This window comes from Triticum dicoccoides, chromosome 1A, assembly GCF_002162155.2.
Source record: "Triticum dicoccoides isolate Atlit2015 ecotype Zavitan chromosome 1A, WEW_v2.0, whole genome shotgun sequence".
Lineage (NCBI taxonomy): Eukaryota > Viridiplantae > Streptophyta > Magnoliopsida > Poales > Poaceae > Triticum > Triticum dicoccoides.
The window spans coordinates 408,366,033-408,382,910 of NC_041380.1; the positions used below are offsets into that span (position 1 = coordinate 408,366,033).

General features: G+C 45.3%; 1 protein-coding gene across 3 annotated transcripts; it reads right to left on the reverse strand.

Annotated features, from left to right (window-relative positions):
* Nucleotides 1-1,102: 1,102 nt before the first annotated feature.
* LOC119276219 (protein trichome birefringence-like 28) lies at nucleotides 1,103-5,813 on the reverse strand. Of its 3 annotated transcripts, none has more exons than XM_037557257.1 (6): nucleotides 4,991-5,813; nucleotides 3,862-4,033; nucleotides 2,580-2,779; nucleotides 2,303-2,464; nucleotides 1,536-1,938; nucleotides 1,103-1,452 (listed from the first exon to the last, which is right to left on the reverse strand). In XM_037557257.1, the coding sequence occupies exons 1-5, from the start codon at nucleotides 5,503-5,505 to the stop codon at nucleotides 1,554-1,556; spliced, it is 1,434 nt and encodes a 477-aa protein (XP_037413154.1). In that variant the 5' UTR covers nucleotides 5,506-5,813; the 3' UTR covers nucleotides 1,103-1,452; nucleotides 1,536-1,553. The 3 variants fall into 3 exon arrangements, with proteins under 3 accessions (XP_037413154.1, XP_037413146.1, XP_037413140.1); XM_037557249.1 differs by having other exon boundaries at nucleotides 1,103-1,449; nucleotides 1,533-1,938; XM_037557243.1 differs by having other exon boundaries at nucleotides 1,103-1,938.
* Nucleotides 5,814-16,878: the final 11,065 nt, after the last annotated feature.

A 16,878-nucleotide genomic window follows, 5' to 3' on the forward strand; every position in this document is an offset into this window, starting at 1 on the left:
TACACACACCTGATATTAAACAGTAGAATATGTATCCTAAAGATATATGTCACACAAAATTGGTATTGTGCAATAAAATATATATGCCCCGTCGCAACGCACAGGCATTTGTGCTAGTTCTTAAATAAAGCATGAACAGAAAATTATGATCATGGATAATAACATAGCATTACAAGTTTAGACATGGAACAAACATTTGGTACATCAACAATGTCATTCCAAAAAGTATCAGTTTAGACATGGAACAAACATTTGGTACATCAACAATGTCATTCCAAAAAGTATCACACATCACGAGTAGAAGTGTTCGAGCATCAACAGGAAGTGCAACAAGAGCATAGAGCTACTCTTCATCAAATTACACAGATTGCCCAGGCATTGCTTTGACAAAGAGGATAACCTCATCACGTCCGTGGTGGATCACAAAGAACAGTCTGTCTACAATGGCCAATTTGGACAAGGAAAGTAAATCCTTCAGCCATTCATATGAGACGTCCATCTTTTTCATATGTGAGCATTAGGAAACATAATAATTCTCATTTCACCATGTCGATTTGATCAGGAAGGACACGACTAGCGAGTCTCTGTTGCAATAACATGATTGTTACTTGGTATGATGGCATATTTTAAATGACAAATGTTGTGCAATGAACGCTGAAACAGATAAAGTTATTACTAGCAGTTCTTTCTAACGTTGGTCTCGGCCAGAGTGTGCATTAGTATCTTGTATGGTCCAGAACTTAGTTCATGTGCGTACATTGGCACAAGCGTTTCAATATTGTCAACAGAAATGACGACTTGCTCAACTTAGTTCATGTGCGTACATTCGCACAACCGTTTCAATATTGTCAACAGAAATGACGAGTTGCTCATCATAAGTTGTATCCACTCGATGCCACATGGACCAGATGCTCAACGCCATTGATGTCCAACCTGAATGCCAAGGTGTAGCGCACTGAGCAAAAGGTTCATATCTAGTAAAACTTTCGGGAAGGGGTTATTTTTGGGTCGTTTTAACGCATTCGACATAGAAGATTTTAATGGCGGTGATGTAGTAGAGAAGTGCAAGTACGCATCTGTTATCACACATCAGTGCAGTCTATGCTGCGCAAGCTCTTGAATATTGTTCCAGCCCAAAAGGTTAAATATTCTCATGAAAAGGGTTTGATGAAAAAAGAAATATGTACAAGTATCAACTGAAATAAGATTCTTTTCAGATGAAAAGCATCGAAGCATTCCTCTTAAATAGTCACACTCAGAGCGAGCAGACGGTATAATAACTCTCAGGCCATCTTGGTTGTTTATAGCTACAGTTTGCTATCCTGCGAGCGTACCTTCGAGCCAATCTCCCCAGGTGAACCAACAGCATAGATTTCTAGACCTAGAAAAAATATATATATTATATGGCCGCAATTACCATCTTACGTACTAACGGGAACTACCAGATTTGTACTCCCTCCGTAAACTAATATAAGAGTGTTTAGATAACTAAAATAGTGATCTAAACACTCTTATATTAGTTTACAGAGGGAGTAGCAGATATATATGCATTGTCATCTTGCAGATTGATTCTCAATCTGCCGCTGTAGAGGGCTCGACACAATGTGGCCGTAAATGAACTCGTTCCATGTGTCCGGCAAGCCAGGGAGGCACCAGTGGATGCAGTCGGCGAACTTGCGTGGGTTGGCCTGCTGCTCCTTTGTCAGGAGCTTACCCTGCCGCAGCGTGTGCACAGATGTGTGTGCATCCTTGCGGATTTCCGACAATGCGGTTATGTTGATGAAGTGCACGGGCACCTTCTTCATCGCCTTCGTCACTTCATGAGATTCCGTGAAAAGATCCCAGTCAGTGCCGACATCCAGTGTTTTTGTGTAATTTAGCACTGGTTGTGTCTCAGAGAAGCATTTTATGTTGTCAGGGCTGCCCCAGCCTTCACTCCTGTAACAAGTCAACCATTGTTCATCAGCCTGGTACCCTTATACTAAGAATTCATGCCGAAACAATAGTACAAGGTCTAAAAGTTAACACAGTATCACATCATGTGCACTACCAACATCTTCGCTTTCATCCTAATAGCACTGTTGGGGAATATTTGCAGCAAGAAACAGTCAAAGAGTTTTAATTAAATACAGTCAGTTTCATGATGTTCTAGGATTAGCCGAAGAATCTTCATGTATGCAGATAACATGGAATTTTAATTAAAGATAGCCAGCTTCATGATGTTCTAGGATCACCCAAAGAATCTCGATATATGCAGCAGATATGAATTATGTGTGTATTTGCAGGGGCAAAGAGAGCTTACTGCATATGTACTGGTGACACACTCATGAATAAGACCATTGTTCTTTTGGGATCTACATTCTCTTCTACCCATCCAGACCATGTCTCGAGGATCTGTCGGTACGCAACCACACGATCCAATTCATCGTACTTAACTGGTTTCCTTGTGAAGGATCCGTCAGGCCTGTAGTCAAAACAACACGTGTAAGAATACCATGATGCACATTACTCTCAAGGTTGGATAGGCAAACTGGTTTAATGTTCATAAGGTTTGAGACTTCATTATAACAGTTACTCACACAATTTTCATCTTCGGGGTGTTCATCCACCAAATGTAAGTGTTGAAGATCAAATAGTCCACCCCTATCCAATTTGCTGCATGCTTGGCGATCGATGTTGGCGTGATCATTCGGTCGGTGATGCTATGGATGTCTGGATCATCTGAGTTCGACTCAACTAGGAAAGGAGCCCAATAGAACTCAATCGTTGCATTGTACTCCTGAAAATTCCAGGTAATTCACGCGTCAATACATACCAAAGAATATTCAAGAGTCAATAGTCATCAAACCACGGCTAGGGGAAATAAAGATCACAGAAGACAAAATTTTGAGGTGCAACCCTTCAATACGGTTCATTAATTAATCGTGATCTATGAAGGACTAAATGATTCAGACAATCCAACCAAATGTTTCGCTGCATCCTCTTCGAAACAGACTGCAAATCATAATGAACTTTTTTCAAATAGGCTCACAGTTTTGAAATAACCGGATGGCTCTAGTTCTAGGAGTACACAAAGAAAATAGCAGAACGGTACCCAGACTGGGTCAGGACAGTCTCAATCATGTGCCCCGAGGGACCTATCATATAGCAGCCACTATACCCCATAACCCCATTCACATAACCTCCCATATTCCCATCGATTATTTTATATCCTCTACAGTACCAGGCTACACCTTGATTGCAAGAAGTGAAGAAAATAGCAGAACGGTACCCAGACTGGGTCAGGACAGTCTCAATCATGTGCCCCGAGGGACCTATCATATAGCAGCCACTATACCCCATAACCCCATTCACATAACCTCCCATATTCCCATCGATTATTTTATATCCTCTACAGTACCAGGCTACACCTTGATTGCAAGAAGTGAAGAAAAACACACATCGTGAACTATGCATCATCATCTATTCTGTGGAACACCACCTACAAGCTGCTGCACTCGGTTCAAGCAAACTCCTGCATCTCCGAAATGCACAAGAACATTTTTCTACTAGATCCTAGTTCAAAAACTCATGTTTGTAAGGGTCAAATATTAATGGATGGAACTGCTAACACGTTTAGGCATTACTATCCTTTTTGGAATACGAAAGAACTAACAAAATAATAATATGTAACCACAAAAATATTGACTCGGTGGCTTGGCTGGTATGGTCACTGGCCCAACTTTAAAAATTATGCTTGTACAATCACTATCATACCAAGCTGCTGCTAGTCAAATCATTAGTACTACTGTTTCCTCAGACCTCTATTGGAAGAAAAACAAAGTGAGGTCAGAGAGAAGTAGATATTGCGCAAATACTTACATTAAGGCGGAACACATTTAGAGATCCATTCTTGACAAGCTTTTTCTTATCCCATGGAGCCACAGACTGGACCAGGCACACCATGGACTCCCACTGGTTCCTGTTCAGTGAATCCCCCACAAACATCATTCTTTTGTTCCTTAGCTTCTCAAGAAGCAACTTAGCATCGAACCTGATAGAAGAAAAAAAGATCAATTCAGCACCAAAAACCATCAAATTGTATGAACATTGAAGGATCGCATATAAACCTGCTCTGACGTTTTTCTTAGCTATGTTCATTCAACAAGATTGTACAAGATAGAGTTGGTTGACCTAACTTTCAATACAATTTTTGCGGAAGGCGGTGTCTTTAGTATACTGACGTCGATACAATTCACTTACATCGATAGGGCAATACGTTCAGAAAGTGCTATATTAACTCTAAACTGCTCCAGTTATGTACACAAAATGGTTATAAGTTTGCAAAGCTTACAATGTGATGTCATGTTAGACAACAACTCCTATTTGTTTTCAGATTCCAAACCACTCTGTACCATACCCCTCTACCCCTCACCCAACAACTTGTAACAAAGGGAACTTCTCTACCAACCATTAAATAGCTTAATCTATCTAAAGAAAGACCATATAGCAGCCTCTTCTCTTCTTCCATTATGTCACCTAACCAATTAAAGAACCCCTTATACCAATCTTAGTTAACAAGAAACACAGGTAATGAATCAGGTGCACCAAACGTTTTCTCTGTATAATTATAATGTGAACAGCCACATGCCTTGATGAAACTTTGAACTAACTGACAAGGACAAAACCATGGTTTGGTACCACATAATTGTTTCATCGTCATGAACACCCATTGTACCATGAGTGTATTTTCGGTAGACTTGGATTAGAAAGGAAGAGAAACATGCCAGAAATGATCTGGCCGCTTCCAGCCGGCCAATACGACTGTAGGTAGCACGCGTAAACTCTCACTTTCCAGTTAACGAAAGCACACTACCCACCTTTTTCTTTAGAACCAACCGGTGGCCATTGCGTAGCGCGTACACATATGCGCATGAACACGTTTTGAATGTATCTAGAAAAAATGGAGAAGGCAGAGGGAATACATACAAAGAAAAACAAATAAGCGTACCTTGGGAGGTCGCAGGCATCAGGCTGCCACCGCCACTTCTGGTACTCGTCGCTGCGGCGGCCGTTGCGCATGCAGGTGACCTGCTCCGTGAGGAACTCGCAGTCGGACTCCTTGTACATGGGCGCGTTCTCCTCGTCGTGCACCCACCTCCCCTTGTACATGTCGCAGGTAGCCCCGCCCCCTTCCCCCACCACTTCCTTGAGGACCCCCGTCTCCGGCGAGGACCCGTCCGCTGCCGTCCCGGAGTCAGACTTAGACACCCCCTCCTCCTCCGCCCCAAGCCGCGGGGGCGGGTGGGTCCGATCCGTGGCCGCCCCCGCCGATCCCACTGCCTGCGCCGGTGTGGCGGAGATGGTCTTGTAGCCGCTGTGGCGGCGCAGCGAGGCGGCGATGTGGGCGCTGTCGTAGAGGACGGAGACGCCGAGCAGCACGGCGAGCGCGAAGACCGCGGCGATCTGCGCCCGCCGGCTGGGCACGCCGAGCGGCACCCCGGCCTTCCGCCGCGGGATCCGCATGGCCGCCGCCGCCGCCGTGGTGTTCGGGACCGCCAAGCCGACCGCTAGCTCCTCGCCTCGCGCCGACTCCCCCCAATCAGCTCGGCGCCCGCGCGCGCAGCAACCGAATCAATCAGGCGAGGAAGGAAGGACGGCAGGCGAGCAGAGCAGAGCAGAGCAGCGCAGAGCGGGCGGGGAATCTGAGGAGTGCAAGCGAGCGAGCGAACTCTGCCTTCCTCTCTCTCTCCCCCTTTCGAGAGAGCGGCAGAGCGGAGGGGCAGAGAGAGACAGGAGGAGATAGAAGGGGAGGAGAACAGGCGGCTGGGCACGCTCTTCTATGGAGCGAGGGGAGGGGAAGATGACAAGCAAGGGGCGGGGGCGGGTGGGTGGGCCCGGCCCTCTGTGTGGGCCTTGACTAGTAGTCCTAGCTTAGTTAAGGAAAGAGCCATTTCTCAACCAAAAAAAAAAAGAGGAAAGAGCCGAAGGAGCAACGGAGGGAGATGGCCCCAAACGCACGGCAGCCTCGAATCTCCCCCCTTTCTCCAGCGCGGTTAACCTCGAATCTAATCTTTCTCCCGTCGGTCGGTTGAGCTAGACCGGCCGCGAGCGGCTAACCGACGGACGGACGGTCAAACCAAGCAACGACGGCAGGTGACGGCGAACCTATTTTGGATGAGCCTGCTTCTGCCTGCCAGCGCCTCCCCCTCCGTTCCTTGCCGCCTACTGTCCACCAGCCATTTCCTAGTGGGACGTGCACTCCGGTCTTCGTCGATAGTAAACAAAATCCATTCTCGCTCGCTCTGGAGGGAGATCATTTTCCACGGTGGTAACTTTTTATTTTTATTTTGAAATTCATGGTGGTAATTTTCTGAACTGATTAGGGGTGGTAGGGTAGGGTGGTTGGTTGGACGGGCGACGGCCATGTTAATGCATGGGCACGCACAGGAGGCGGGAGGCGCCTTCTTTCTCGTACCGTCTCGCTCGCTCACGTGGCCGCCGGTGCGCGCGTCGCTAATGGCGATGACCCGCGTTCACGACACGCGCAGAACCGGGAGGAAAGCGTAGCCTGCACGCCTCCCCGCGGCCAAAAAGGAGCGGCAGCGTATGACGGGTTGCTCTTTGGAGCAGGACAGGTTGCCCTTGCCCCCACCGCCGTGCCTTCATGCTTTGCTCGGTCATTATCTCTCTCGGATCAGATTTGGGCGGTTGCTAATGCCGGCCAAGCTTGACAGTACGCGATGATTAACTCGGCCGGGCGGGTACGGTACTGCTGCTGGTAGTGCTCTTAATAGTAGCAGTAAAGGTCAGAGCTAGGGTTTTATACGGTGGAATCTGACGGAGGGCCATGTGGTGGTGATAATACGCGATCACGTCGTGGATTTAAGTATGTAGGCGGGACCCTCGTCCGATTCTTCTGCCCTCGTAGCCGTGGAAAGGCATACGGGTCCCGGTGAACAGCGGCGCCCTGAATCATGGCAGTAATGGTGCGGGGCGCCTACCTAGTGTACGAGTGATCATACATAGCCATGGCCATGGGGCACGCTGCTGCTCCCGGCGCTCCGCTCAATTGTTTGGCCGATCTGGGGCGCACAAGCAGGGGTGTGGTGTGCCCATGCCAATGCAAACCCCATTGCCCGTGTTACGGTTGGATCAATGCAGGGCACGGCGAGGGTACACCGTACACGATGTGGGTGGGGAGGATCTACGGACGCGTCCAACGAAATAAAGGGTTTTACTCGTACGAGATTGTTGGTGCCATAACTTTGATGATATCTTATTAGGGCAATCTTCAACGCCTTTCTCTAAAATGGACACGCTATTTGTTCGTAGAATGATTGATGAAACCTTCGGGCATCTTCAAAGCCGTCCTCTAAAACAAACACACTATTTTGTCTACAGACTGGTCCAGATCAGTTCACGGACAGGGATGCAGGAGCTGGTCATGCAACCACATTCCCTAAACATTTGCCAAGATGTGGCAATCCTTCATTTTTAAATGTATAACAATGCGAGCAAATTAAAATGTGTTGTTCATAGTGCCTAATCACAACAAAAACTAGGCGGATTTCCATAGTTTTTACATGTGTCCGATCACAAAATCTCGATCCGATGATCCATGCAAAAAATAGACTTTTGCTCACCCGGACCGCCTGTCCGAGCCTCCTCACTGAATCTGCCGCCGAGCTGCTTTCCCGCACAGAAGTAGGGCGGCTGATATTACTCGTGTGCATGGATGACAACGGCAGCGCCCCGTGTCCCCGCCGCCGCCTAGCCCCTGCACCCTGCCCAACGTCCTCTTGAAGCTTTGACTTTCTTTTTGATGCAACGGGCTTCGTCGTGTCGCCGGGTTAATCTCGAGGGCGGCCACCTTCTTTGGATCCTCCACTTTTGTCGGTTCCAGCTGGTCTTTGCACGGGTCCATGTGGTGGTGGAAGGCAAAAAGCATGGGAATTCAGGTGGAGGGAGGCGGCGATCGAAATAGGGAGGGTAGGAGAGCACGGGTTTTCGTGTGCAATTAGTGCGGACCGCTCCAAATGTGCGGGCTCCGCTTCTGCTTTGGGTGGGTCGGGGGTGTCGGACACGTAAATGGCGGAGGTCTGGACTGCCACAAAGCCCCTTGGTTTGCTTCCGATATGCGGGGAAACGGACAGAGAGATGCGTCCGCGAACAAATATGGGTCCGTGTTGGATGACAAAGTGCACTCCGATAGCTGGATTCAGACAGTTGCTGGCGTTTTGAGGGTTCGTGTTGAAGATGCCCTTACATATATACTATTGGCTTACACAGTTAGGGGCATTACCCTGTATATAATCAAAAAAAAATCACGGGTACATGAAGCTTGTGTATCTTTCATTGATTGAAGGGTAGAAAAATGTTACAAGTTCCCTAGCACACGGCCATGATGAGGAGCCGGGAAGAGAGGGGGGCTAGGTGAGCTACGCTAGAGCTACTGCATCCGAACTATATAAAGGATGTTGGCCAAGTCAAAAGCACCACCCTTAGCCCATAAGCGAGTCTCGTCCTTGATGAGCTGAAGAAGTTGATGCATGAAGGGTTGTAGACCGTTGTAAAATGCAACCATTGACATCCAAATGAGAGGGGACGGGATTCCTTTTCTGCATGGAGAGGGAACAACCGAACAGGTCTTGATCCACCATGCCTGGAGAAGGGCCTCAGGGCATGGTGGTGCAACAGTGGATCGGCACCATGAGAGCACCTCGTGCCAGAGCTGACGGGATAGCCCACAACGCACAATCCTATTAGCATCCCAACATCAGTCCCAAAGAGCCGGCCACAGAAAAACCTTGAAGCGGAGCGGTGCCCACGTCCTCTTAGCAAGCCATCAACTCGGGTCAGGCAACGAGCCAATGAACATGGCAATGTAGCGCGAAGCTGCAGAGTAGGCTTCGGAATTTGTCAAGTGTCAGACCAATTAGTCAGTGGGTTGGAGCAAGAGTGTTGTGGCGCATCAGGCGACATAGGTCCACATATTGGATCATGGTGGTAGGTCCTAGGGCGTCGTGGATATCTTGGACCCAGAATTGAAGGTGCAGCCCATCACAAACTATCTGTAGCTTGCATGTTGTCGAGGAACAAGCATTAAGATAAGCGGCATGAGATCCACGATGCAGTGGGCATCAAACTTGCCCTTAAGATGGGACCCACATAACAGACCGCAATAACGTGATGACTTCCCGCGAGAAGGTCGTTTGAGTGAACGAATGTTTTCTACGATAGCTCTTTTGAGTGAGCGGTGCGATCAGGGAGTGTTCCCTAAAAAAATATTTTCAACGAAGGCTCGACAATTACCATGCTATTGTATAAAGATTTGCCATATTGAAAAGAGAAAATTGTAATGCTGACTGAAAGATTGTCAGGAATTCGTCATGCCGCAGGGGAGTAAATTATCATGCGTATTAGAGATTCGCACATGGCTATAAATGGAACTTGCCATCCTACGATAGGAGAAAGTTAACCACAAACCCATGATTTGCCATGCTACAAAGAGGAGAATTTTCATGCTATGGCATGGAGAATTGTGGTGTTGTAAAGTAGGAAGTTTCCACACATGACTTTAGAAATTTCCCATGTGCACATAGAAATTTCATGCTACACATAGAAATTGTGGTGTTCAAAAATAAACTTTCATGCTACACATAGAAATTTCCATGATGTAAATATAGGGAAATTTTTTTCCCTCACAAAGGTCATTCCCCATGTAGCATCAAACAAATGGACGATGGTGTTCTGTCTGGGTGTTCCCTCCCAGTGGCCTTCCCAACAAATGCACCGAGATTTGTGTGCAACGGTCCAGTGTCCCGCAGAACATTCACTCAGAAAACCCCTTAGAACTGATGTCAATTCTATAGCGCTTATGAAAAACTAAATGCACCACAATGCATATAGTCAAACTAGCCCATAAGCTCAGTCCCATGTGTAAGAACAACTAAGCCCTTAAATTGTGTGATTGAATTTATGATTTATTGCTATATCGGATAATATTATTCTTGTGCTTGTGGATTATTTGTAAGCTTAAGGGCTCCCCTTATCCATTTTTTCTTGTGGAAAACCCCTTACATTGTATATGGACAGTCCATAAGATCATTATTTTCGCTTATGGACAAGTTTTCTCATACACGGTGGATGCCCTTACACCTCTAGTGACTCTAGTCCAAATCCTTTTCACATCACTTGGCACTTGCATGTCACTCCATCACGAGAGAATCCTAGAATTCATATTATAATTATTATGATGCGAAAACAAAGTTTGGAATGCTGAATTAAAAAAACATCACCGTAGGTTTTGAATTTGTTGGCAATATTTATTTACTTTTCGGTTGTGTTCTCTTTACGAGTAAACGTAGCTGCACACATACATTGTTGTTGTGCAAAATAAAAGTAAGTAGTGTATTAATATCAAACTAATGCCAAGCACATACATGCAATGGATTAACTTCAAGAGCGAATTAAGACATTGATGATGCACCTACAACTACATTAGTGCAAACTAAAATGAAAAAGGAAACGATATGTCACAAAAATGTCATGCCACAACGATAAACGGTTCCATAATAGTCGTCAACATCAACACCCTCTTTAACAACAACTGGACAATGAGAAATGTTATCTAATAACAACGCTTCCAAGAAAAAGATGAAGCCTGTGTGATGTTGTCGTCTGGTCCAACCATTGAAGGCCATGTTATGGGTGTTCATCGTTGAGAATATGTCACAAGCAATCTCTAAACAATACCCAAAATAAATAAATGGTACATATACAATCATTGTTATCATACAATCAATGAGCATCAGATTTAGAGTTTTCATTCGAAGTTCAAGACCCAATGCTGTAAAAACACAGTGTGCCACCTTCACATCCGTATCCGAGCCGGCATCGCCAACCCTCGAAGGCATAGGGAAAAGTTATGCGTGCTTGCCTTCATAGATATGAGTGTACTTGTGTGTATGTGAGCATCTATGAGTATATTGTGTTAAAAAAAACTTAACATTTCTAACATATGAGATCATGCATTCCAAAGAGGTGCTGAAGTGAGAAATGCAAATCCTTGAGTCATGCCCATTTTCGGCCCTCAAATCACGTACTCCCTATAAAAAGTATATAAGCGCTTAGATCACTACTATGCTTTTACTATATTTCTTTACGGAGAAAGTACGTACTTACGTGTGTGTAACCCCAAGACCTAACCATGTCAATTAATGGTTACCTTAGCACACATGGGAACTTTTAAAATGAAAATATAATAAAATAGACCAGGAGGAAACGCCATGGAATGGAAGATGAGGGTAGCAGCCTAGCAGTAGCAGGTGCTTTCCTACTACCAACCGCACTGCCTCATCACATGGTCAAATTCCCAAAGCATCCACCATCCGAGGCGACGCAAGTAGCAGCAGCACGTACCAGCCCAACGATTTTCCAATGGATAGTTAAATAGCCAACAAACTAAAGCGAGCGAAAAGGATTAGCGACCGAACGGCCTTTCCGTTGGTCACACGTCCAATTATTTGTTTTCCATTATTCATTCATCCAGGCAATGGAGGACAGAGAGATGAACGCTGCTGCTTCTTCTTCTTTTTGGGAATGGAGAGCGATGCTTCACAGCTTCGCAGAGCAGACGGAGGAAACTATTGTACATTAAAGAGCTCTGTCTCTTACTAGTTGTTTATGTCAATGGAGTTCTTTTTTCCCCCTCTTAAGTGCGGTCAATGAGTGAGATAGAGCAGCATATTTAGTCGGTCACCTGCTAGCTAGCTAGAGCCCAGTGGGTAGCTAGGGTTCTTATTCGAAAGGTAATTGGTATTTCTGACATTTTTCTGAATTTTCATTTTTTTATTCTGTTTTTCATCCAAGAAAGGTAATTTCTGACTTTTCATTTTTTTATTCTGTTTTTCATCCAAGAAAGGTCTCAATTGGATCATGAAACTCTCCAATGTGTAGATGAATAGATTGTGCGAGATGATCTTCGACCATTCATCGTCGTCGTCGGAAGAAGAAGATGATGAATTCGAGTTGTCAGCTGCCGTGGTCACTATGGAAGATTTTAGGAGACTGAAGCATTGTTCTCTGACCGGCCGAAGGACGTTTCTTCGAGATAGGATCATGGGTCATGATGGTCTAGTAAGGGATTACTTTACGATATTCCCCTTAGTAGTTTTTACGTCGACTTCCGATGCACAAGGATCTCTTCAACACTATTGCAAAAGTTGTAGAGAAATATAACCATTGGTTTCTACTGGGAAGGAATGCAACGGAATACCAAGTGCAAGTCCATCATTGAAGATTACATCAGTCATGTGAGTCCTTGTTTATGGTTGTCAGCCGATGACATCGATGACTATGTTTGCATAGGGGAAGATCTCATCCTTGAGTGTGTGAGACGATTCTACGTAGCTAAGATCGAGATCAAGTTTATTTGGGTTCTTAGTTCATTTGGACCATATGTTGTGTTTGAATTTGAATCGTTAAATTTGATACGTATTTGACTTGTGTGTATTTGAAATCCCAAGTTTTGAATTAATAAGTTGTGTTAAGTTTGAAAATGGTTGGATGAATTTGCAAAAGAAGGGACTTAAGTTTTAGAGAATCTGCTAGATGAAGAAAAAATTAATCACTAAAAATGAGCTATTTTCGAGGATAGGGAAATGCTATAGATGCTCTTATATATTGTGTGTGCTTGCTGTATAGAAACCTAAGCTTTGTACGGGAGTATCCAATTTATCCGATGAGAGATAGATCGATCATAGGGCCATTGTTGAACCAATAAAAGTTTGTTATGAGGATCGATGTTTGACCTCTGGACCAAAGTATCAGAGACATGTGTGAGTGCTATTTTTATGAGGTCACCAAACACACATGAGCTACTCCAGCTTACTTAATAAACCTCCGGAGAAAACATCTCATCAGTAACAGCAAGCCATATAAAGTATCAGAGACATGTGTGAGTGCTAATTTTTTTTATGTTTGCCCCGGAACCAGGACGGTCCTTCGGGCAGGCATTTAGACTGACAGAGCACCTACTGCTAACAAACACGATTTCAATACCAGTTGCTAGCTTGACTTGCTTCCTCGTTATATGAGCATTATTATGGTGCTTTCAAGGACAAATATTACTTCCCATAGAAAAAGTTTAGGGGGAAATAGACAAATACTATTACAGAGGAAGACTAAATGATGCAAAATCACCACATTGAGAACTAGGTCCCAGGAAATACCTTTCTTAAAGCATCACGTCTAAGGTAATGTTTTTTGCAGAAGACATTGATTGATGGCTTAGCGTATGCTAATAGCATTTCTGACAAGGGCCCGTTGGACTGGGTGACATGGCAAAAAAAGCCACTTAAAGCAACTCTAGCAGATACCCTAAAAGGGCCCAAACCTAAAATAACTGTCATTTTACCGTTTGCGAAAAAAGGTTCATTTTAGAACCCACAAGACGGTCGGTACAATTAAAAAAATTACAGCTCCCTCAAAAAAAACCCGTACAGTACCTCGGATTTCCACTTTTTGCCCGTTGTTTAGAGCACGGTCTATCTCACAAAAACGGTTGGTGAGAATGAAATTTCAGCTGAAACCGCTTCTGCAGCGAACGGCTGCGGCGTCGGAGCTCCAGGGGGAGGAGGCCGACGGCGGCACCTCGTGGTGGACGGTGTAGGAGCTGGTCCTGGTGGCACCATCCCGTGGTGGCCTCATGGCGGCCGGTGCAGGAGCTGGCCACGACCATCCATGGTGGCCGGTGGATGGAGCCGTGGATGCGTGGCACCTCGTGGCGGACGGTGCAAGAGCTGGTCGCGGGGCGGCGTGTGTTGTCGGAGGCGGGCACAGGGTGACAGGGAGAGGTGGCTCGTGATTTTGTGGGTTGCCAGCGGAGTTAGATCGGGACAAGATATATGTGGAGAAAACTATGAGAAAAGGGAAAGAAGAAATAAAGATGATTGGCGGGGTCCATGTAATTTTGAGGGTCTATTTCGGCTATCTATTTGGCGAACACTCCATTTTGTAAGTTTGCCACCAACCACCGCGCGTGTGCACATCGGCCAATGTATCTAATGGTGTGGAATGACAATGATTGAAGCGTCCGAGATGCAAATGACTACCATTGCACGCTTGATACCTCTCAAACGTGTCTATAATTTTTGCTATGTTTACGCTATTTTTATATCATTATTGCATCACTTTGGTATATTTTTTATCGGCTTATTGTACTACCCTCATAATTCAATGCCCGGTGTCAATTGCAGACTTCTGTATATTTTTGTACTTTCCAGAAAAACACCATTTTGGGGACAGAAAAATGAAAATAAAACTTCTCAAAAGTTTTATGTCAGGATGGAGTCAGGAGCACATGTAGAGAGGTAGCCACGTGGAGCCCCTAGGGCACCTCTCCACCGTGTCCTGGCGCCCCCTACCGTTATATACTCCGATATTATTTACCAGGAATTTTTAACGCTGTCACCCGTTCTGTGATGATCCAATCTAGAGGAATTTTCGATATTCTTCCGGAAAGGAAAATCATTACCTGAGCTATTTTCATCAACCTTTATGCTGCTATATTCATGTGTGAGTAGTCAACCTTGGACTATTTGTCCATAGAAGTAGCTAGATGACATATATCGCTCTCTTGCTTCTCAATACAAAGATCACATGAGCCGCCCTACATGATTGTGATCCACCTAATGTAATTATTGGTGCGTTTGTTGCGGTGTGATAAATTGTCACTTTATGATCAAATATATATGTGGTTTATTTGACTACTTTGTTGCATGATTGTAGACATATGTGCTCTCTGGTATATTAGTATTACACTGGCCATGTTTAGATGAAAAATCTCCAAGAGGAATTTTGTATGTTTGTGGGGTTTAACCTTGCAAATAATTTATCTCAGTGTCGGAAAAAAAAATTGTATTGTGTTATTGTCACTAAGGATTAAAATATAGTTTCCTAGCTGTCTCCATGATGAACTGAAGAAAAAGAGAATATACCATCAATATTATGTCATTTTGATTAATGCAATGCTCTATTATGCTTAATACTTTGAGATAAATACTGGATAGCAGCCTTGAGTGGAGGATTAGTTACATGTGCAGTTGGATAACGATATATCCGTCCACTATGATGTCGATAGAGAAAACTCGAAAACCTAGGACTAAAACACACGCACAAACGAGAACCGGAGCTCCCCTCCCCCTTGCAACGCCAAGACGGTGATCAGAGGGGAAGGGGGCGGCGGAGTCGCCGGCAATCGACCTGGATCTGGAACCGCCTCCTAATTGCCTCCTGATCTGGATCGGATCACACTTGAAATCACAGGAAAGATCAAAACCGACAGCTAGCTCTCCCGCCAATAACTGAACAACCGCAGTACAGTACTACTACTACGTTATTTAATCCACGTTGGAATTGAATAATAGCGAAAATGGCACGTGGACGAACAACCGTCTGTCCGTCTCCTTGCACGCTTTTCCTTTCTGAATTGGACAATTGGGTCGCCTCATCATTCGCATTTTTTGCTTGGTGATGAAGCCTGGCATGTTTGCTCTGCTCTCGGGGCAGCTAACAGTATTTTATAGACAGCGATCGGCGAGCTAGCGATTATTCAGAAACAAAGCTAGCGATTTATAACTGAACAGGCCGCTCTAAAGAAAGAAAAAGATTTCTACATAGGAGCGAACATTATTCGTTGGTCCTTTCTGCCATATCGTACGAGTTCCACCAACCCGGATGGACGCCGCGCCGGAGCGGCACGGCCACGGGCCACGGGCGAGGGTCAACGAGGTGGAGGTAGTGAAAACCGCGGTGCTACTAGAGTAGCGGAAGCCGGGCTGCTGGGGCCGGGAAGAAACGTCGCGCGCGTCGGTCCAGGCGGCGACGAGGGCGACGGGATACCAGGATTCGTTGCGGGTGTTGACGCGTGACGCGCCACCTGTAGTGTGTGTGTGCTCGCCAAACTACGCACTGACCGAGCAAGTGGGAGCTGGAGCTGAAAGGTGCGCCATGTGGATTCACTCGCGTCGACCTGCTCGGCCAGAGTTTCTGGCCCCTGCTCGGCGCCGCATACCCTGCGCCTGGTGCTGCTGGCTGGCAGTCGGGTGCGATCGACGCTTTGCCGCCGAACGTTCTTCCCCAGTTGCTTTTTTTTTTGAGGTCTCTTCCCCAGTTGCTAGCGCCGACATGTTCTTGCTTTTCTCCCAACAGAAAAAAATGGTGCAAAGTTCAAAAAACAAAAATGGTGGCCCTCGGCAATTATTTTTCAGTGGGCTAGAATCGGGCTGGGTCTCCAACTAAATTAAATCAGGCAGCCCAGCGAGCGTCTAGTATAGGAATTTTCCTATTTTACGCACCCTGCGTCAAATTGTTGGGGGGCGCCTTAAGCACCATCTGGCACAAAGGCGCTCTCCTTGCCTCGCTCGATCTTGCCCGATTCGCTCGCCATTTAGAGGAAATCCAGCAATTATGGTTGAGAAAAACATTTGACATCCAATGTTCTACAATTTATCAAAGATATATATAATTTTTTAAAAATTGGTAGATTTTTCCGAAAAAACGATCATTGATTTATAAAAATGTTAGTGAGTTTGGTAAGAAAAATATTTTTTTATTAAAGAGACGAAAAGGGGGAAAAGGAAAATAAAAGGAAACCGAACAAAATCAACTAAAAAACAGAAAGAGAAAAAGAAACAAAAGGACCTAAAAGCTTCCAAAAACTGCATGGAAGTGTTTTTAGGGATGTAAAACCGAACCTGGTTGCACCTACATGGGTCAGCCCATAAGGAAACTAAGTGCTCTAACGATGTGCGCCATGTACCGTTAGAGTATTATTCGGCGCTATAAACGCCAAATAGGACTTTCCAAATTGTTGTTTCATAGGATGTGACTTGA